Source organism: Malaclemys terrapin, chromosome 1 (genome assembly GCF_027887155.1).
Source record: "Malaclemys terrapin pileata isolate rMalTer1 chromosome 1, rMalTer1.hap1, whole genome shotgun sequence".
Classification (NCBI taxonomy): Eukaryota; Metazoa; Chordata; order Testudines; family Emydidae; genus Malaclemys; species Malaclemys terrapin.
The window spans coordinates 36,129,188-36,152,075 of record NC_071505.1 but is presented as its reverse complement, the minus strand read 5'-3'; the positions used below and the strand labels follow the sequence as shown (position 1 = coordinate 36,152,075).

The following is a 22,888-nucleotide window of genomic DNA, read 5'->3' as shown; positions in this document are numbered from 1 at the left end:
AGACCATGCCCTCACACTGAGTGAGAGTATAGGAACCATTTCACTAGCTATCACTGGAACACCCCTTCTATTCTGAGCTGATCCTATCATGGCCAGCTACACCAATTACGTCCTTTCCTAATTGGAGAGTTTGGACCAGGGAATCTGAAGCACAGAGAGGTGAAGTGACTAACTCAAAGTCACACAAGAGTTTATGGCAGAGCTAATAGAATCCAGATGTCTGACTCCCACCCTTGTGGCTCTGCTGCAAATGACCCTCTTCCCCACACAGTCCCACTGACTTCAAGGGTCTACGAGGGGTGTAAATCAGCATGGAGGCTGCGTCAGTGTATTGAGTAAATTCTCATAATTCTTGCCTGTTCAGAGAGCGACTCCCCTTGAAGAAGAAATGCCAGCCAGTGGGAGATGGTGAGAAGACATGTGTCTCCTAAGCCCCTCTCCACTCATGGAATTATGAGCCTATTCCGCTTGTGATCCAGAACTGTGAACCCCTCTCCCACAGTCAGGAGGCTTAGGCACCTAAGGTGTGTCATATGAGATGGGAGTTAGATGCCTGCCTCACTGCACACAAAATGATGGTGATGGCAGTGGGAGGCGGCACCCATCTTATAACTTTTAGGCCAGTGGTTAGCACACTAAGCTGGGATGCAGGAGACAACGGTTCAATTCTCCTTTCTCTGTCTGATGGGTCAGTAAACACGTCTTAATCAGCCTTGATTCTGACATGTGGAGTGGTAAGTCCTAATAGCCAGTCGATAGCTTGACAGAATAAAGCTGGAGTGAGAATGCATCCCTGTCATACACCAACACTATGTTCACACCATGGCCTTGCCTGTGGAGAAGTCAGAGAATATCAGCACCACCCTCCACGATCACCAAGATGCCGTCTGCACTATGGGGTTGAATGTCTCATGGCAGAAAACCTATGTCCAGAACCTTAGATCTGGGCCACCAAAACCCTTGGTGCAGGTGGGGTTGAGAATCATGGAGAACATTGATGGGTTCACCTACCTAGGCTGCATGCAGAGTTCAAAGGTCACAGCAAACTGAATGTTCTTTAAAGAATAGGTCTTACCACCTCCAACATGAAGTCCATGTATCACTTAAGGACAGGAAAATGTCTTTGCACTGGGACGAAGTTCAGGATCTATCAAACCTGTGTACTACTTGCATTGCGATATGAGTCAGAAACCTGGACCCTCTTACAGCAAGACTTGGAGTGGCTGGAGGCATTCCGTATGTGATTTCATCACCAAAGCCCTGAGCATAAAGTGGTTTGACCTTGTGCAAAATGTCACAATCTCACAGAGATATGGCCTCCCTTCAGTCGCTCATTATATTCAAAAGTGGCATTGCATGTGGCCAAAAATATCTCAGCACGCCGTGCTCTCAAGTTCTCCGTGGATGCACAAAAGGGCATATTCTCTGCCTCTGCCAGTGATAATGCTGCTGCCCACAGGGCTGCCCCCAAGACTCATGGATTCAGCCAGATGAGGGAAGTTCATTACACAACACCTGCTGCACCACTGTCAACTACAGTCACTCTGGCTGGCTGGTGCAACAGTCCTCAGTAGACCATGCGTGTTTGATGTTGATGGAAAGAAACCATTTGAACAGAAATCTTCAACCTCTTAGGAGAGTGACCTAACCATTGAGCTATAGGACAGTCTGATGTAGGTCTACCTCAGTCTTTCCTGCTGAAGTTGTTCCAGTTTGGATAAATAATTAAGAAGTCACCGGAATAGGGGGACTGGACCCTGGGTCTGCCACCTCCCAGGTGGGCACCACAACTCCCAGGCTATAAAATTATTCTCTCTCTGTGGTGCAATGACTATCAAGTATTTATCCAAAGTGTAGCAGCTTCAACTGGACAGATTTAGGGACTCTCTTATTAGAATATCTCATTGCCCAGATGTTAGGGCACTCACTGGGGTGTTAGAGACCCCTGCTTAAATTCTTTCTCCCCCTCAGGCAGAAAGGGGAATTTAAACCCAGGTCTCCCACATCCCAGGTGAGTGCTCTAATCACTGGGCTAAATGTTATAATAGTGGCAGAGCCACCACTCCCTCCATTGCTACTACCAGATCTCGGATAAGGTCTGATCTGATAAGCATCCTATGAGCACGTGTACCAAATTGGGCCCTGTAGGTAAAATAGGTGGGTGAACACTTATCTTTCCATGGATTATGCTGGGGCTTAGGCAGGAGATAGGCCTCCAGCCACCTAAAGTGAAGCAGCAATGCACATGCCTAGATCCAGAAATGTAGGTGTCAATGGAGTTTTTACAATAGAAATGTACGTGCCAAGCGAGTTGAGACGCCTAGCAGGTGTTTTGTGGGTCACAGTGGTGCCTCAATCCCTTTGTGGAGTTGGGTCTTTGTGATTACACAAACTCAATGCTGGCCCCTTCTTACTATTGTATTAATGCTGATTCTCTGCATCACTCAATCTGCTACTAAGAACTGGAAGACTTTTGAGGCTTTCCCAGGACCTTGGAAACAGCAGCCTAATTGAGTTTCCAACATTGTGCGTTCTCTCTTTCTTTCTACTTGTAAACACAGAGACTAAGAATAAAGTATGGCATTTCCATTTCACCACTGGCCAAGACAGAATATCCCGATCCTCTGATAAATACTTCTCCTTCCCCAGGGAATAGGCAGAGTTTTTCATAGCGTGAGTATTTCCTGGAACCATTTAACTAAGTTCAGAAATAAACAAATTTCCCATGGAAGTTTATTCAAGTGCTATTCAAGGAACATTAACTCATGTAACTGAATCTTTCCAATACTGTACTCCTTACTCATCTAAACACTGTGTTCTTATTTTACATTATGTAAAGTCCAAATATTATCACTATAGAGCTGAAGCCAATAGCCAGATTGCCATATGATTGATGATGACTTTCCCAGTAAATATCATGCTATTTTCAGAGTAAGAGAAGATAACTCTTCAAAAGTAGTCCATTTTTTTGTTTATAGACTGACTACTATGAAACTGGCAGGCTTTTTCATTGCTGTTAACAATCACATAAGTTCACACCTTGTTCTGGATTTGGAGCATGTGTTCTGAGATAGTTGAATTCAATAACAAGGATATGTTCCCATGGATATGTGTTGTCCTAGATTGAACCACTACTACCAACATGCAATGGAGTGTCTCTTTAACATCACTGCAAGAAACCCAGCACTACTGGTTGTGACACTGCAGCCCATATTCGTCACAGTGATATTATGATATGATTATAGCATAATTATGATGCATTTCATGCAAGACAGGTCATGTGAGATGTCATTGAAAAGGTTCTGATTTGCTGAATATGATTATCCTATTTGTATGCATGTATCATTTTTTTATCTGAAGTTATGACTATTGATTATGTATCTGTATTTCAAATGTAGGTACATCTGGGTAATGCCCACTAGACAAGATGCTCTCAGTCTAGTGGGGAAGGGCCTATTCAGGGCAATGAGCCATTAGGAAAAACAATAGGCCTTAGGAGAAGCTTATCTCACACCTGGGGAGCCTTCCTGAGAACGCTACAGACAGCCTCCAAGTAATGGCTGCTATGACTCTACAAAGACATGTGATGTGACCACATGTCTCTAGACTCCATCTTGGGATGTCAGTGTTTTTCCACAGGTCGGTCTGGGAACCAAGCTTTGAAACAAAGGGTTCCCATCATGTGCAAAAGCTATATAAGGCGGGGAGTGACATCATCTGGTGTTCTTCGCTCCCCACACAAGAAGACTCCTGGAAACACCTGAGGAACAAAGACTGAACTGGGGGAAGTGCTGGACCCAAGTTAAAGGGATTTCCAACTCTGTGAATGGAACACCTGGGGATTCCAAGCTGTAAGCAAGTGTAACTTGCCCCTTAAGAATCTGCAGCCTGCTTGCATCATCTCTTAGGGTGAGAATCTGCTATTCATATTCAATCTATTTAGTATATTAAGTTTAGTTTGTGTTTTTTGTTTATTTTCTAGGTAACCTGCTTTGATCTGTTTGCTATCACTTACAATCACTTAAAATCTATCACTTGTAGTTAATAAACTTGTTTTTTCTTTATCCAAACCAGTGTGTGGGAATCATAAGCCAGTGGCAAAAGGCTGTTGCATATTCCTCTCCACACTGAGGGAGGAGGCGAATTTTATGAGCTTACGCTGTACAGTTTCCTGTGCAGCGCAAGACGGTATAATTTTGGGTTTATACTCCAGAAGGGGTGCATGCCTGAGGAGCTGGGAGCAGCTTTCCCAAACGGGCTGGTCAGAGAGCCTGCTTGTAACTGCAGCTGTGTGTGTCAGGCTGGAAGGCTTTAGTTTGTCACAGCAGTACAGTGTTAGTGGGAGCCCAGGCTGGTGGGTCAGGGGGCTTAGTGGTACCCCAATTCCAGGTGTCACCCCGGGGGGAAGCCATCACACTGGTAATTTATCAGAGGGGTAGCCGTGTTAGTCTGAATCTGTAAAAAGCAACAGAGGGTCCTGTGGCACCTTTAAGACTAACAGAAGTATTGGAGCATAAGCTTTCGTGGGTGGTAGCCCTGTTGTGGCCCATGTGGCAGGTAGGATTTTAGACAGCTTACGGTCCTTTTTCCTTTGTAGAGAGGTGAAGTGTGTAATGTAGATCTCCTGTCTTATTTTAGTAAAGTCCATTTGTGTGTAGGGTTGGTTATTTATGAAAGTCTCCAGGTTGGAGAGCTCTTTCTTGATGTTTTTCTGTTTGCTGTATAGGATGCTGGGTGGTTCCTCAGTTGCTTTGATCCATCGTCTACAGCCAAGCACTGAGGTACAACCGAATCTGCTCCAACCCCTCAGACAGAGACCAACACTTACAAGATCTTCACCAAGCATTCTCAAAACTACGATACCCACACAAGGAAATAAAGAAACAAATCAACAGAGCCAGACGTGTACCCAGACGCCTCCTGCTACAAGACAGGCCCAAAAAAGAAACCAACAGAACTCCACTGGCCATCACCTACAGTCCTCAGCTTAAATCTCTCCAACGCATCATCAGTGATCTACAACCCATCCTGGACAATGATCCTTCACTTTCACAGACCTTGGGAGGCAGGCCAGTCCTCGCCCACAGACAACCCGCCAACCTTAAGCATATTCTCACCAGCAACCATGCACCGCACCATAACAACTCTAACTCAGGAACCAACCCATGCAACAAACCTCGATGCCAACTCTGCCCACATATCTACACCAGCAACACCATCACAGGATCTAACCAAATCAGCTACAACATCACCGGCTCATTCACCTGCACGTCCACCAATCTTATATATGTCATCATGTGCCAGCAATGCCCCTCTGCTATGTACATTGGCCAAACTGGACAGTCACTACGCAAGAGGATAAATGGACACAAGTCAGATATCAGGAATGGCAATATACAAAAACCTGTAGGAGAACACTTCAACCTCCCTGGCCACACAATAGCAGATGTAAAGGTAGCCATCTTACAGCCAAAAAACTTCAGGACCAGACTCCAAAGAGATATTGCTGAGCTCCAGTTCATTTGCAAATTTGACACCATCAGATCAGGATTAAACAAAGACTGTGAATGGCTATCCAACTACAGAAGCAGTTTCTCCTCCCTTGGTGTTCACACCTCAACTGCTAGCAGAGCACCTCACCCTCCCTGATTGAACTCACCTCGTTATCTCCATACTGATTTATACCTGCCTCTGGAAATTTCCATTACTTGCGTCTGATGAAGTGGGCATTCACCCACGAAAGCTTATGCTCCAATACTTCTGTTAGTCTTAAAGGTGCCACAGGACCCTCTGTTGCTTTTTACTGGTAATTTAGGTAATCATATTACAAACATTCGTACATGTGCTTAACTTTAACCATATGAATAGTTCCATTGAAGCCACTGAGACTATTCAGAATCTTAAAGTTAAGCATGTGTGTTACTGTTTGCTGAAGGCCATAGCTTGGTCCATATGAATACACAAGCTGTTGGCTACTGCAGCTCTGCTAGCTGATTCAGCAAAGCACTTAAGCCCATGCTTAAATCACATTGACTTCTGGGGAATTAGATTGAAGCACGTGCCTAAAGTTAATCATGAACTTAAGTGCTTTGCTGAACAGGGATGGAGGTAAGCATGTTTTTACCTTCTGACAGACAATACACAGGACAGGTGAAGTCAATATAAAAAGAAAGCATAGAGACCTCAGATTTTAAACAATATTTCTTCCCTACCCTGAACTGTATTTGAATGGAGTTTGTCATAATAAATAATAATGATGATTCTTTGCATTTCTATAGTATGGTTCAGGGAATCCACAGAAATGGCACAGACAAGATTAAGAAATCATATTATACAGATATGTTTAAAATGAACATGTTTGGAAAATAAAATAGCTGCTAATTAACAAGAGAATTATCTCACCTTCCCCGTACAACAAGAATGCTGATTGCCTTGTCTGTATTCCAGCCCCTAATTCCCTGATCTTTTGTAACTATCAGATACTTAAAACAGGGCAATAAAACAAAATATGCTGCTCACAATGTAACAATCATACTTTTTGTCCCTCCACATTCCTGTCTATAGAAAGTTTTGAAGGGAAAAAATGGAGAACTAATGGGCTGCAATGTCGAGGCAAGAGCTTCAGTAGAAAACAATGTTATTCTGTTCTTAATGAGCCACCAGCGTTCATTATACTATATCTGGCACAGGTAGTGTTGGACTGCAAATTGACCATAAAAGTGGTTCCATTAGTCTTAGCACTTTAATCATTCTGGGAGCTCCAGATGTGCCAATAAGAATCATGAATTGGTCCCAGGTGTTGCTGGTTACCTCACCCTTTGCTTCTCTGCCAATTTGTAGAGACGAAACATCTGTGAGCAATAAGAATGGACTTGATGCTGGGTACAATTGGCTGACGGAGGCTGGGATTTGGAAAGGTAGAGGAGCATGGAGGGTAAATAGTTCATATGTTTAATACAATAATATGTAGTTATACAGACAAGAAACAGTATAAAAGTACTAGTTGCATGGAGAAAGCATGTGATATTTTAAGAACCAATGTATTATTTACACTTGTGTTGACAAAATATTATCAAGATAAATGAATTGTATGTTTTTGGGACTGACTTTAGCTTGTATGAAAATGGAGAGTAAGAGGTATGTAAATAATGATTATGACACATCTTTCTAATATCATGTGGTATCAGTTATTCTTCTGATGAGGATTACAGTACATCTATCAGGGATGGTCTAGGTATACTTAGTGCTGTCTCAGCATAGTGTAGATGGCTATATGATTTCTTTAGGTCCCTTCTTGCTTCACGTTTCTATGAGGTCATGTGGTTTTATCATTTACTGAATCCCATAGACTTAAATTGACTTTAATGAGACTACTCACATATGTAAAGTGAAGCATAAGTGTTTGCTGTCCCAGAATCTGCCACCATGGTATCTTATTTGATGACTAAGGTAGACCATTAGTATTCTATGCTTAGGAATTTTTTTATATACTAAATGTTAGTTTTAACCTTACTGAGAGAGATCTCTCCCATAGACTGGCATTAGAAGTTCAAAATAATCCTTCTCACCCTTCCCAGTAATATGTTTGCATTCCAAACACTGACTCGCCATCAGGAATACAACCCCTAATTGTGGTTGTAGCAGTTTAAGAGTACCCTCTGCTGGTTTAAAATGAAAGCAGAGAAAGTCTGTTACAGTAGAGTCTCCTGCAACAACAAATGCCATGATATGCTTTATTCCCTTACAGTTGGAGCATAGCTGTACATCTCTAGGTAGGGGGAAATTGCTATGTAGTCACAGTTACCATCTACAAAGACCAAGGGAATGCTTACAGCAACATCAGACTGTTTCTGCTAGAGTTCTATTTCCTTCCACAAAAAGAATTTCATAGTTATCATTCCATTATAACATTTGTCCTGTCAACTGCTTTTTCAAATGCCACCTGGGTGAGCAGCTCTGACACAATAGTATTTGTTTTAGATGTCATGCTGTCTGTAGTCACCTTGGGTTTGAACGGTATGCAGTAAATTGTTGTTTTTGTGCTGAAAGCTGGAACATTTTCTGCTTTGCCTCTTTTTAGTGTATCTCTGCACTTTATGAGTTGATTGACCACCTTTCTCCCCTCTCTATATCACATACCAAAACCAAATCTTTAGTTTCAGCTTCATGGTAACATGTGGGCATGCTGGAGAAAGTACAGGAGATTGTTTCAACATGAGGCAAATCATACAATGACAGTATATATAGCTGTGGAGAACCACCTTTTTTACTATACTATGCCCTAAGCCTGCAAATACGCCTGGGTGTTGTTCTTAAGAACTCCCTCTAGACCAGTGGTGGGCAACCTGTGGCCTGCGGGACGCATGCAGCCCATCAGGGTAAGCTGATTGTGGGCCGCGAGACATTTTGCGGACGTTGACTGTCTGCAGTCATGGCCCCCTGCAGCTCCCAGTGGCCATGGTTCACAATCATCAATGTCCACAAAATGTCTCACGGCCCGCAATCCGCTAACGCTGATGGGCCACATGTGGCCCAGAGGCCGCAGGTTACCTACCACTGCTCTAGACTGACAATAAGGATGGAGCTGAGACTTCCAAGATGGTTGCTATGCTTTATATTCCTTACAGTGGATGCACCAAGTTGGCTACTATCCTTTATATTCCCTAAACTGGATGCACCTGACTGGCTATCTGGTATTGCAATTGCCTGAGCTAAAGTCCTATGGAACATGCAGGGCTTGGATAGATTATGTTTGGATAATGGCTTCCAGGCTTTCCTACCTTTGACAGCTACTGTGAATGCTCATTTGCTACCTGGGCTCCTTCTCCTGGGGAACTGTATGTGTACAAATGCCAAAGCACACAGGCCTTGCTAAGGCCCCTCACAGCAACACTAAATTTAAAATAGAGTTTTCTTCAAACCCTTAAAAAAATCCTCTGTGGAAGATCAAACTCAGAAAACTTCAGCTCAGCAGCAGAACTTTTTAAAAGTAAATGAATGAGTGAACAATGTGAGGTTATCGCTAAAACCTCAGCTTAGAATTTCAGTGCTGCAGTAAGGGGTGTTTTCCTTAAAGCCTCAACTGCTGCAGTCATGTAATAGGGGAGAATTTCAGCTTTCTGTTCAAATCCCTTCTCCACAGCACGTAGAGGGGAGAATTGAATCTAGGTCTCTCATATCCTGGTGAGTATGCTAGTCACGGGGTTAAAGGTTATAAATGAAGCTACCGTCACTATACCTCACAAGAACCTACTTATATACCTGTGTCTAGGAGAGGGCTCATGGCTGAGAAGTCCAAATGAAGATAGACACCCCCGCTTCTGGCTGGACATATGTGCCTAAATCCTTTTGAGGGGTGGGGCTTAGGACATACACCTCTCCTAAGCATTTCCTATTGGCTAACCAGCCTGCTCCCCCTTGCTATCGTTTGTAGATCTTATTCTTATATCCCTATATATAAGGCTCAAAGGGGGGCTGGGGATAGCTCAGTGGTTTGAGCATTGGCCTGCTAAACCCAGGGTTGTGAGCTCAATCCTTGAGGGGGCCATTTAGGGATCTGTGGCAAAAAACTGTCTGGGGATTGGACTAGATGATCTCCTGAGGTCCTTTCCAACCCTGATATTAACATTTAACGTAACATTAACATCTCTCCCAATGCATTGTATAAAGGGCTGAGGTGCCTAACTCAGGGCTGTGAATTCCACTAGGTTAAGTGTTATAATGCCTAAATCCCTTTATGGACCTAGCCCAAGATTACCTAAAAGGTCCCTTCCATTTTTAATTTAGAGGATTATACTCCTGACTTACTTTTTTTTATTAAAGGCCTACTTCCCCACCCTCCAAAAATACTTTTAAGCTGTTCAGAGTCTTATTTGTGTTGTGTGGTGATGGGTGGGTTGTTTGTTTGTGGGTTTTTTGTTTGTTTTTTTATTTTTGCAATTTATTATTAACCAGAAAATCTCAGCATAAGATATTTCTTATTCTTATGCATCTAAAATGTTGCTAGAAGAAACAATTGTCATATAGAATGTAATCTCTCTGGAGCAGGAAATGTCTTCTTCACTTATCCATACCACAGTTAAGTACAATGAGGCTTGATTCTTGATTGAGTTCCTAGGCACTACTGTGACACAAATAATGTAATAAAATAAACAAAAGATACCATTTTTGCTATTGACGCAAGATAAATGTGCTTGGTTGGGGCATCCTGTCTCTGAACATAGATAACAGAGGGTACCAAAGGATAAACTTATATTGCACAAACCATATAGTAATAGCAGACAAGAGCCCCTGTATATCACACCAGGAAGGTTTGTATAACATTACACTTAATGACAAGCAACATGTTTTATTGATTTATTGAACATGTAGAGGAATCCTGATGATGTAGCCCTGATATAATTAAAGGTAGGTATTTTCGGAAATGGCTAATGTGACCATAAGAGCATCCCAGTGCCAGAGGGCAAGGAGCTCATTAGAATTAGGTAATGAGTTTCATCTGGCCTGATCACTTCAGTTTTCCCCCAGCTCACTATGTTTTATAATCTGTAGTGAAAAGGTGTTGTGCAATTCATCATTGGAAAATTAATAATTCAGTGATCATTAATGTTCTTGTGTGATGTCTATACACAGTGTGCATTAACAGTTATGGATATATACGGAATGATAACTAAAATGTGTTTAAGCCAGGCATGTCAGGGGGAACTGGTAAACCGGTCTGCCATAGACAAAGAAATGTGTTTGCTTCTTTGACTAGCCAGGTCATCAGGCAGACACAACGAAGGTCCATTTATGTGTTAGGTAAAGATAGTACTCATGCAAACAAGTGGGGGAGGAGCCAGCATGCTGTCTGGAGTAGCTCATGACTGAGTTCCACCTCAGGACAGATGGTCAAAAAGCAGGGCAGGCACCCCAAACTGGCGGTATGTACTATAATTAGATTTCACTAATCCACTAACAAATGTGAACTCCTGAAGTACTATTAACAGTCTTACTAGAGAGTCACAAACTGGCCCCTTGGGCACTCCAGTCAATCTTGCCACCAGGGGAAGCTAGACTTAGTGATAAATGGTCACTTACACCAAAAATCACAAAGTTGTCAGGTTCCTCCCAAGAGACCAGTCACTTATCCCAGATCAATTTGTACCTTAGAACTCACACCAAATACACCACCTGTCGCCAATCCGCTAGTAATTTAACTAAAGATTTATTAACTAGGAAAAAGAAATGAGAGAGTTATTTACTAGTTAAAGCAGGCAACATACACACAAATGAGTTACAGGTCTATGGTTCCAAAAAGTGACAGAGCTGTAATAATCTGTCAGCACTGAATGTCCTTTAGGGCTAACCCAAGCTGAGCCTGGGGATCTCTGCTTTTGTTTATTAGGCCTGGTCTATACTATGAGATTAATTCAAATTTAGCAGTGTTAAATCGAATTAACCCTGCACCTGTCCACACAACGAAGCCATTTATTTCGAAATAAAGGGCTCTTAAAATCGATTTCTGTACTCCTCCGCTCGTCGGGGAGTAGCACCAAAATCGATATTGTCATTTTGAATGGTATTGGCCTCCGGGAGCTATCCCACAGCGCACCACTGTGACCACTCTGGACAGCAATCTGAATTTGGATGAACTGGCCAGGTAGACAGGAAAAGCCCCGCGAACATTTGAATTTCATTTCCTGTTTGCCCAGCACAGGAGAGCACAGGTGACCAGAGAGAGCTCATCAGCACAGGTAACCATGCAGGCCAATAATCAAAAAAGAGCACCAGCATGGACTGTACGGGAGGTACTGGATCTGATCGCTATATGGGGAGAGGATTCAGTGCTAGCAGAACTTCATTTGAAAAGACGAAATGCCAAAACTTTTGAAAAAAATCTCCAAGGGCATGATGGAGAGAGGCCACAATAGGGACTCAGAGCAGTGCCACGTGAAACTCAAGGAGCTCAGACAAGCCTATCAAAAAACAAAGGAGGCAAACGGTCGCTCCAGGTCAGAGCCGCAGACGTGCTGCTTCTACGCTGAGCTGCATGCAATTCTAGGGGGGGGCCACCACCACTACCCCACCTCTGACTGTGGATTCCGAGGCGGGGGTAATCTCATCAGCCACAACTGAGGATTCTGTGGACGAGGAAGAGGAGGCGGAGGAGGAGGAGCTTGCGGAGAGCACACAGCACTCCATTCTCCCCAACAGCCAGGATCTTTTTCTCAGCCTGACTGAAGTACCCTTCCAACCCTCCCAAGCCAGTATCCAAGACCCTGACCCCATGGAAGGGACCTCAGGTGAGTTTACCTTTTAAAATATAAAACATGGTTTAAAAGCAAGCGTTTTTTAATGATTACTTTGCCCTGAGGACTTGGGATGCATTCGCAGCCAGTACAGCTACTGGAAAAGTCTGTTAACGTGTCTGGGGATGGAGTGGAAATCCTCCAGGGACATCTCCATGAAGCTCTCCTGGAGGTACTCCAAAAGCCTTTGCAGAAGGTTTCTGGGCAGTGCAGCCTTATTCCGTCCTCCATGGTAGGACGCTTGACCACGCCATGCTAGTAGCAAGTAATCTGGTAACATTGTATGACAAAGCCTGGCAGAGTATGGTCCCGGTGTTTGTTGGCATTCAAGCAACATCTGTTCTTTATCTCGCTGTGTTATCCTCAGGAGAGTGATATCGCTCATGGTAACCTGGTTGAAATATGGAATTTAATTAAGGGGACAGAGGTGGCCCTTCCTACTGGGCTGTTTGCCTGTTGCTGAAAAGAAATCCTTCCCTGTAGTAAGCCAAGCGCGGGGGGGGGGGTGGTTAAGTTTTTCACATGTGGCTAGCAGGGATCTTCCCTGATACCAGCCATGTGGTGGGGGGAGGGATAAAGCGATCATCCCAGAGAATTGGATGCGGGTGGGGTTAGTTTGTTTTCTGCTGCTGAAGGTTAACAGGAAAACCGCAGCACTAATGGGCTTTGCTTGGTATGTGGGAAAGGAGGATGCAGAAGCCGAAAGACAATGGCTTACCATGGCCGCATGCAAGCCGAATTCTGTTGCCCGGACCTGCGTCTGTGATCTCTAGCAGCAAAGCCACAGGCACTCAATATTAAGAGACAAAATGCGACCTTGCACAGAAATCACATGTGCTATGTAATGTGAATAGTGTTGTTCACCATGAAAGAGTATAAGCATTGTTCTGTAAAATGTATCTTTTTAAAAAATTCTCTCCTTTTTTCCCTCCCTCCAGCAGCTGCAAATTTTTCAAGCCTCCCTCCTCCGTCCCGAAGGCTATCTCAGATAAGGCATCGGAAAAAGAGGATGCGAGACGAGATGTTCGCGGAAATCATGGAATCCACCCGCAATGAAAGAGCTCGTCTGAATGAGTGGAAGGACACGGTTTCAAAGTATAGGAAAGATGCCAGTGAACGTGAGGACAGGAGGGACCAACGTGAGGACAGGAGGGACCAACGTGAGGAGAGGAGAGATGCTCGAGATGAGAGGTGGAGGCAGGAAGATCAGAGGAGGCAGGATGCAATGCTGGGGCTGCTGCGTGAGCAAACAGACATGCTCCGGTGTCTGGTGGAGCTTCAGGAATGGCAGCAGGATCACAGACTGGGGCTACAGCCCCTGTATAACCCCCCTCCCCATGTTCCATAGCCTCCTCACCCAGAGGTGCAAGAACGTGGGGTGGTGGGGGGAGGCTCCGTGCACGCTTCCACTCCACCCTAGTGGCTGTCATTATTTTAACCTTTTTTCAGTGGTCTTTTCCTTCCCTCCGATCCTCCTCCCAAACCCCACCCGGGCTACCTTGTCAGTTCTCTCCCTCTTTTTATAATCAATTAATAAAGAATACATAATTTTTAAACGATAATGACTTTATTTCCTTTGAAAGCAAGCTGTGATTGAAGGGGGAGGGTAGGTTGCCTACAAAGAATGAGTCAATAGAGGGGGCGGGTTTTCATCGAGAAACAAACAGAACTTTCACACGGTAGCCTGGCCAGTCATGAAACTGGTTTTCAAAGCTTCTCTGATGTGCCGTGCTTCCTGGTGTGCTCTTCTAATCGCCCTGGTGTCTGGCTGCGCGTAATCAGCAGCCAGGCGATTTGCCTCAGCCTCCCACCCCGCCATAAACGTCTCCCACTTACTCTCACAGAGATTGTGGAGCACACAGCAAGCAGCAATAACAATGGGGATATTGGTTTGGCTGAGGTCTGAGCGAGTCAGTAACGAGCACCAGCGACCTTTTAAACGGCCAAATGCACATTCCACCACTATTCTGCACTTGCTCAGCCTGTAGTTGAACAGTTCTTGACTCCTGTCCAGACTGCCTGTGTATGGCTTCATGAGCCATGGCATTAAGGGGTAGGCTGGGTCCCCAAGGATAACTATAGGCATTTCAACATCCCCAACGGTTATCTTCTGGTCCAGGAAATAAGTCTCTTGCTGCAGCCGTTTAAACAGAGTAGTGTTCCTGAAGACGCAAGCGTCATGAACCCTTTCCAGCCAGCCCACGTTGATGTTGGTGAAAAATCCCCTGTGATTCACCAGTGCTTGCAGCACCATTGAAAAGTAACCCTTTATGTACTGGGTACCCTGGTGCTCCGGTGCCAAGATAGGAATATGGGTTCCATCTATTGCCCCACCACAGTTAGGGAATCCCATTGCGGCAAAGCCATCCACTATGGCCTGCACATTTCCCAGATTCACTACCTTTCGTAGCAGCAGCTCAATGATTGCTTTGGCTACTTGCATGACAGCAGCCCCCACAGTAGATTTGCCGACTCCAAATTGATTCCCGACTGACCGGTAGCTGTCTGGCGTTGCAAGCTTCCACAGGGCTATCACCACTCGCTTCTCAACTGTGAGGGCTGCTCTCATCCTAGTATTCTGGCACTTCAGGGCAGGGGAAAGCAAGTCACAAAGTTCCATGAAAGTGCCCTTACACATGCGAAAGTTTCGCAGCCACTGGTAATCGTACCACACCTGCAACACTATGCGGTCCCACCAGTCTGTGCTTGTTTCCCGGGTCCAGAATCGGCGTTCCACGGATAGAACCTGCCCCATCAACATGATCTCCAAAGCGCCGGGACTCGTGGTTTGAGAGAATTCTGTGTCCATTTCCATGTCCATGTCCTCATCACTCTCGTCGCCGTGCTGCCGTTGCCGCCGCCTCCTTGTCTCGTTTTTCTGGTCCTGGTTCAGCATAAACTGCACGATAATGTGCGAGGTGTTTACAATGTTCATGACTGCTGTCTTGAGCTGAGCGGGCTCCATGCTTGCCATGGTATGGCGTCTGCTGTGTTCACCCAGGAAAAAAGGCACAAAACGGTTGTCTGCCTTTGCTTTCATGGAGGGAGGGGTGAGGCTGTACCCAGAACCACCTGCGACAATGTTTTTTGCCCCATCAGCACTGGGATTTCAACCCAGAATTCCAATGGGCAGGGGAGGCTGCGGGAACTATGGGATAACGCTCTGGAAATCGACGCTAGCCCCAGTACATGGATGCACACCGCCAAATTAATGTGCTTAGTGTGGCCGCATATATTCGACTTTATACAATCTGTTTCCAAAATTCGGATTAATCCCATAGCGTAGACATACCCTTAGCTGTAGCCCTGGGAGAGTTCAAACATCAAAGAGAACTATTTCTTCTTCTGAGCATCTTTATATGCCTTTCCCCCAGAGTTCAAACTGATGGGATGAGGCAGCGCTCCTGCCCCTAACTTCTTCATAGGTGGATGGGGTAATCAACAAAGTTTTTGTCCTACAATGGTCCATTTAGTTTTGATAGTTCTTCTTGATGGGTGGGGAGAACCACTCCTCCTGTCTGAGTTCACAAGTTCAGAGCAGGCATTTTTACAATTAAAAAGCAAAAGTTTCATATTACCTTATAGCATGGGATACAGACATTACAAATAAGATTAATGCATGCAGCAGCTTACAAGCATTTTATAGAGACTAAACACTTTCTTACAAATCTAACACCTATCTCAAACAATACTAATACATAGGTGAGTTTGTCTGGCTTCCTGCTAAGAATTTATCAGTGCTCAGCTGATGCCTGCAGACTTGGCAAGAGCTGGCACTTTGTCTACCACCATCACAGTCTACACCCAGCAGGACAGAGAATCTTGGTCTGGGTTTTTCTTTTCAAAGAATGCATTGCAAAGTTTTACTGGTCTTTAAAGACAGGGGAGCTGAACCTGATAAGCAATTGAATCAACTGATTGTATATAATATTACTGTATTATACAAATTTAGTGAGTGAAGTGTTTTAAGAAAGCCTATGACACATTGGTGGTTAATAGTACTGTCAAATGTATGTATTAACACATATAAGGAATTATTGATACTCATTAATATTAAGGTTTCAGAGTGGCAGCTGTGTTAGTCTGTAGCAGCAAAAACAATGAGGAGTCCTTGTGGCACCTTAGAGACTAACAAATTTGGCCAAATAAATTCGTTAGTCTCTAAGGTGTCACAAAGACTCCTTGTTGTTTTTATTAATATTAAGCTTCACAGTCTGTGTCCAAACAATGGAAGAAACAGGTCTCTCCCTGTCCAAAGGGAGGGTCACAGCTCTCTACCTGTCTCCAATAAATTAAGCAAGGTGTGACCCAAAACATTGGAAGCCCCAGTTACACTCAAATTAGCAGGGGGCTGGGAAGCCAACAGGAAGGGAGAAACAGCATGAGGTCATCCTGCCTCTTGCAACAAGGTCACGGAACTTTGGAAGATATAAGCAAAGATAAAAGACATCTTTGGCATCCATCACTAGACAGTGACAGGGGAACAGAGCTCTTGCAAGCTGAGAATGGCGGATCCCTCAACCCAGGAGCTGAAGTTTCTAGAATATAGGTGAAAAACCTATTTAGGAGACGATCTTTCACCTAGGAAGACAAGGGAAGTCAACATCTTGTACTTCTGTGGAAGGTCCTGACTGAGAAAGTCAGCCATTGCTGGAAAGAAGAATGATTGGTGAGAGAAACCATCTTGAACAAAGCCTGTACCCTGCTAGATTAAGTTTTAGATTTTTAGATGCATTTTCACTTTTATTTGCTGGTAACCATTTCTATTTTTATTCCTTTTACTTGGCCTCACTTCATATAATATATTCTTAACAAATATGTTTTGTTTTATTTTTTTCTATAAACCAACGCAGTGAGGTGTTTCAGGAAGGGGTATATTTACCCCAGTTAAGTTAGTATGCTGTGAGATGCTTTTGTCTCTTTAAAGGAACAAACAAACCTTATTATTTCTCTGTGAGGTTCAGGACAGGGCTGAACATTGCAGAGCACACAGTTTTGGGGAAATCTGGAACAGGGAGTGTGTGTTGGGGACACTTTGCTGGTTGCACCCAAGGCTGGTAGAAGCCAGCATGGAGCTGTAGTCAGACTGCTGAGGTCAGAGCTGCTGAACCAGCACTGTCTGCCACACAGACACTCAGAGTGTGACCTGAATACTTGTAGGCTGGCTATGAGCATTCCAGACTGGGAGCTTCAGCAGCAAAGCATTGTAGGGCACCAGTAGGGCAAGTAGTGACTCAACCCCTCACTGGTCTGACTTGCACCCTGAATCCAATGACAGCTAGCAAACCCAATTTAATCTTTCATCTCAGAACTAGACTAGTACAAAAGTCCGCTTGAGACAGTTTGCACTGGAGCTTTCCATCCAAGGATCTCAAAGGGTATGAAAAACACAAATGAAATTAGTCTCACAGCATCCAGTAGTCATCATCAGCAATCCCTCGGAGTTCGAGGATGATTGTCTCCCAATAAAAAGATAGCTGGTTATCACTGGTGGATCCACAGGTGACTAATGAGATCTACCTGAAATCCACAGACCTTGTCACAGTTGGGGCAGATATTTCCCAATGGATGGGGCAGATCTGGATTGTTAAGTTTGGTTGCAGCATGTTCTTTCCTCCTTTCCTGTTTCTCCTTTTTCTGTTCTCTCCATTGGTTCTCAAAAAAACTGTTCTTCCGTAACTGTTCTTCAAGATGTGTTGCTCATGGCCATTCCACATCAGGTGAGCATGCGCCATGTGCACAGTCACCAGAGATTTTCCCCCAGTAGTATCGATCGGGCTAGCTCTAGCACCTTCTGGGGCCATGTGCTCAGGCACTGTTATAAAGGGGGCCGGCCAGCCCCACACCCTCTCAGTTTCTTCTTACCGCCCATGATGGTAGGCATGCAGGGAGACTAGACTAAGGTCCATCCTGATGGAAGCTGCACTCAGACCGACGTCGGTGCCGAGTGCTCCTCTGGTGGCACGTGTCTCTTGGCACCATTCCTCTTCACCAGTGCAGAGGAAGAAGCATAAAAAAAGCAATGATCCAAGAGGGGGTGTTCCCCGGATCCGAGGAAGGACAAGCATGGAGAGTCAGGCCACTCCTCTGCCCTCGCCCCACAAGTGGCACTGTTGATTCCATGCTTGCAGGTGTCATTGAGTCCAGTGCAGAACCAACCACATACACCCGGGGGGACATTGTGGCACCAGTGGGATCATGGTGCTGTCCACCCCAGAGGCGTTCACCAGGGCCAGGGACCTCATGGCATTCCTGGTACCACTGACTCTGGAGGGGCATGAGGATGTCAAGCAGAAGGGAGCATGTTGCCCCGAACTCCTAGACAGCACCAGGTCCTCCAATACCAACCAGAGGGAAACAAACCCTGCTGATGTTGGTGACAGGTTCTCTGCTCTGGCACCATTCCCTGCACCCTCAGCACCTCACCCATCTTGTCTCTTTAAAGCAAGATGGCATTCTAAGGAGATGCTAACTAAGGTGTCCAAAATCCACCTTCGCGTAACCTTACCGAGTCTCCATATAGACACTGACTGAATGGCAGACAACTCCATCCCCTTCCAGATGGGCCCTTCAAAACTAACTTGATACTTATGATAGGAAGAATGTAAAAGAATTAACTACTGCTGCCTGTGCTGTGGCTAAACAAAGGGTTTCAGTCTCACACTATGAAGCAAACACTAGCTTCTAAAATACTAGTTAATGGAAACTACCTTGATTTAAGAAATGAGTACTGCTTTGTCTATACTACTGCAGCATAAAGAAAAAATATTCAGTCCAATAAGTCAGTTGATAGTTTCTTTACAAAGAACAAAAACACACCAAGAGCACACACAGTATAAGTAACTGATAACCAGCCACTTATTGCTAGAGCTGTGCGGTGAGGAGTAGCTCACCACAAGAGGGCAATCACTTCACAAATTGAGAGAGCACGTTCACTATTAAGTTTGAACAAAGACAGGTTTTTGAAACAGTGTATTTGACAGCTGCAGTACCATGGTTAGATGTTTTAGAGCAGGGGTTCTCAAATTGGGGGTTTGGACCCCTCAAGGGGTTGCAAGGTTATTACATGGGGGGGTCACAAGCTGTCAGCCTCCACCCCCGAACCCCGCTTCACCTCCAGCATTTATAATAATGTTAAATATAAAAAAAATGTTTTTAATTTATAAGGGGGGTTCACACTCAAGGGCTTGCTATGTGAAAGGGGTTACCAGTACAAAAGTTTCAGAACCGCTGTTTTACAGGATGCTAATCACTCAAAGTAGTTTATTCATTCCATCTCCTCATCTTTTTCAGTGCTACTCTCATCATTTTTGCCTCCACCAATCTTTCAGGCTGTGTCCATGACCTCTCTCTGCCACACTCAAACCCCTCCTTTCAGCTTTCCCTTCCACCATTTTTTAGTAGGTTTTACCCCCTTTATCCAAGGAGGTCCCACAAGGCTCTTGTCTTCACCTCCTCTCCTTCCTTTATACTGTTTCTGGGTGCCCTGGCTTCAGCTTCTGTCCCCGCAAAAATTAGTCCAACACTGACTGGTCTCCCTCCATTCAATCCCACCGCAGTCTCTCTGTCATAACCTTGAACTTAACATAGAATTTGGCAGTGGCATTTTCCCTCCCAAACCCTCTAACCTTCTTTATCACTGTTGACAATCCTCCAGCCTGCCTGAAATAAAGCCCAAAGGTTGGGTCATCTTTATGTCTCTCCCACCCCACTTCCCCCAAAGGCAGGCAATGTACACTACTGCTACTTTTTCCTTCATGTTTTTGTGGTTATGTCTACACTGCAGTTTTGTCGCCAAAAGTTATGCCACTTTAATAAAACCACTGTTGCATGTCCCACTATGCTTCTTGTATCAGTAGAGCGCATCCGCACTAGCTATCCCACTGTGCAATTGGGCGCAGGGTGCTTTGGGAAGTGTTTGCAATGCCTCATGGGGCAAGTAAAGTCACATGATGCACGTTTCTCAATCCCATCATTCCATGGGCATCCTACGAGATTGTCGCTTTTCAATTGAAGGGGGAGAGAGGGTGTGACAGGGATTGTGTATGTGTGTTGGGGGAGAGCGAGTATGTCAGCATGCTGTCATCCAGCCCGTCGCCCATTTTTATAAGAACATAAGCACAGCCATACTGGGTTAGACCAACGGTAAAGAGTGAGGTGGCAAAGTTTGCACAGTACTAACCTGCTCAAGATAGTTAAAATCAAAGCAGACTGTGCAAAACTTCAAAAAATCTCACAAAACTAAGTGATTGGCAACAAAATGGCAAATGAAATTTAATGTGGATAAATGTAAAGTAACGCACACTGGAAAAAATAACCAACTATACATACAATATGACGGGGGCTAATTTAACTACAACTAATCAGGACAGAGATCTTGGAGTCATTGTGGATAGTTCCCTGAAGATGTCCACGTGGTGTGCAGCGGCAGTCAAAAAAGCAAACAGGATGTTAGGAATCATTAAAAAAGGGATAGAGAATAAGATGGAGAATATCTTATTGCCCTTATATAAATCCATGGTATGCCCACATCTTGAATACTGCATACAGATGTGGTCTCCTCATCTCAAAAAAGATATACTGGCATTAGAAAAGGGCAACTAAAATGATTAGGGGTTTGGAACAGGTCCCATATGAGGAGAGACTAAAGAGGCTAGGACTTTTCAGCTTGGAAAAGAGGAGACTAAGAGGGGGATGTGATAGAGGTATATAAAATCATGAGTGGTGTGGAGAAAGTGAATAAGGAAAAGTTATTTACTTGTTCCCATGATATAAGAATTAGGGGCCACCAAATGAAATTAATGGGCAGCAGGTTTAAAACAAATAAAAGGAAGTTCTTCTTCACACAGCACACAGTCAACCTGTAGAACTCCTGGCCTGAGAAGATTGTGAAGGCTAGGACTATAACAGGGTTTAAAAGAGAACTAGATAAATTCATGGAGGTTAAGTCCATTAATGGCTATTAGCCAGGATGGGTAAAGAATGGTGTCCCTAGTCTCTGTCAGAGGATGGAGATGGATGGCAAAAGAGAGATCACTTGATCACTACTTGTTAGGTTCACTCCCTCTGGGGCACCTGGCATTGGCCACTGTCAGCAGACTGGGCTGGATGGACCTTTGGTCTAACCCAATATGGCCATTCTTATGTCCATCCAGCCCAGTATCCTGTCTTCTGAGAATTCCACATTAATGATTTGCTCTTTGGTACCCGAGCAGCATGCTCAGCTCTCAGAACTTCATGGAGCTTTGAAAGGAGAAGGACGCATGAGTGCCGTACAGCCGAGTTCAAAACAGTGAGCAGAGTGGTCATTGTAGGATAGTGGGGGAGGCCAGTTATGGTAGTATAATGAACAGCAGTGTTTACACTGGTGCTTTGTCACTAAGTTTGCTGCAAAAAGCTTTATGCCTCTCATCAAGTTAGTTTTGTTTTGTTGCCAAAAGTGGCACTGCATGTGTACACCTTTAACTGTTTTTGGCACTAACACTCTGCAATGTAGACAAGACCCGAGATAATTTTTCTTCTGTTGCTACAGCTAGTGCTCCTGCTGAGGCTCTAATTATCTCCCAGTTTGCTTACTGGGAACATGACCTTGCTTCTCAGTTTGCTTGAGGATGTAGCTCCTAAGATTATCTTCCTTGGTCATTGCTCTAATCATTCTTGCTTTTGTCCAATGTATTAAGTTTTGTAAAGTGGCAGCTTTTGGAGCACAGTGGGAACATAAGGTAAACCCAAAATCTAAAAGTTTAGTTTATGTCTAGTTCTACCTTCACTTTTTCCAATCATTTCCCCCACTATTCCTTCCTAAGAATGCAACTTATTTCATTTTGTCAATAGGAAGACACAATCATTGATTCTTTTCCAGGACTCAGGGTAAAAGCAGTTCTGATGCTCTAGAAATCCACTGGTTGAACTGGTTTTTCCCCCAAGAGCAGTCAATGGTAGCACTACCTCAGTTAAAAAACTTCACTTATGTGTAACCAAAAAAACAAAACAAAAACCACAACACAAGCTTCATTTTCAATGTTTGTGCTACCATATGCTGAGTTTCAGTATATAAACTCATGCCACTATTTTTGAAGACGCTAGCACTGTCAAGCTCATTGTTAAAGATGATTTTTTACATCAGTTGGCACATGGAAAAGTTCAGATACTTACATACTTAAACTGTACCTGGCACAATTCACTAAAGACAAGACTGCCAAAGGAAGAATTAATACAAATAGTAATATTAGTTTCAATATAACCCATTGTTTTGTCATTGGCAAGATACTAATATATTGTGCACTGTATACACACCAGCAGAGTAGTTACTGTTTTGCCTTTGTAGTATCTAGTGAAAACAGATTTCAAGCAACCCCCAAAGAGGCAGCTGCTTACAACTATGACCTCTTTAGTGCAGGGACCATGCCTTGGGTAGGTACAACATCTAGTACAACATTTAACGTAACCGCTTTATTTAGGAGAAATTTGAACTCATCTGGTTTTGTAGACAACTTTCTGAAGAAACATGCCACTAAGTTTGCTCAGATAGTGAGAGCACTTTTCTCCCATTACTGAAACTGCAAAGTAATCTTTCTCCTTTCATCTACTTTCCCCTG

At 44.1% G+C, this 22,888-nt stretch overlaps 2 protein-coding genes across 2 annotated transcripts in view; both read left to right on the top strand.

Annotated features, from left to right (window-relative positions):
* The window catches only part of ALG12 (ALG12 alpha-1,6-mannosyltransferase), a 164,446-nt gene that overhangs the window by 102,225 nt on the left and 39,333 nt on the right, over positions 1 to 22,888 (top strand). The gene's annotated exons all lie outside the window — the stretch shown is intronic.
* LOC128833453 (SRRM2 protein homolog rsr-2-like) lies at positions 12,206 to 13,661 on the top strand. Its single transcript, XM_054021380.1, has 2 exons — positions 12,206 to 12,284; positions 13,229 to 13,661. The coding sequence occupies exons 1-2, from the start codon at positions 12,269 to 12,271 to the stop codon at positions 13,636 to 13,638; spliced, it is 426 nt and encodes a 141-aa protein (XP_053877355.1). The 5' UTR covers positions 12,206 to 12,268; the 3' UTR covers positions 13,639 to 13,661.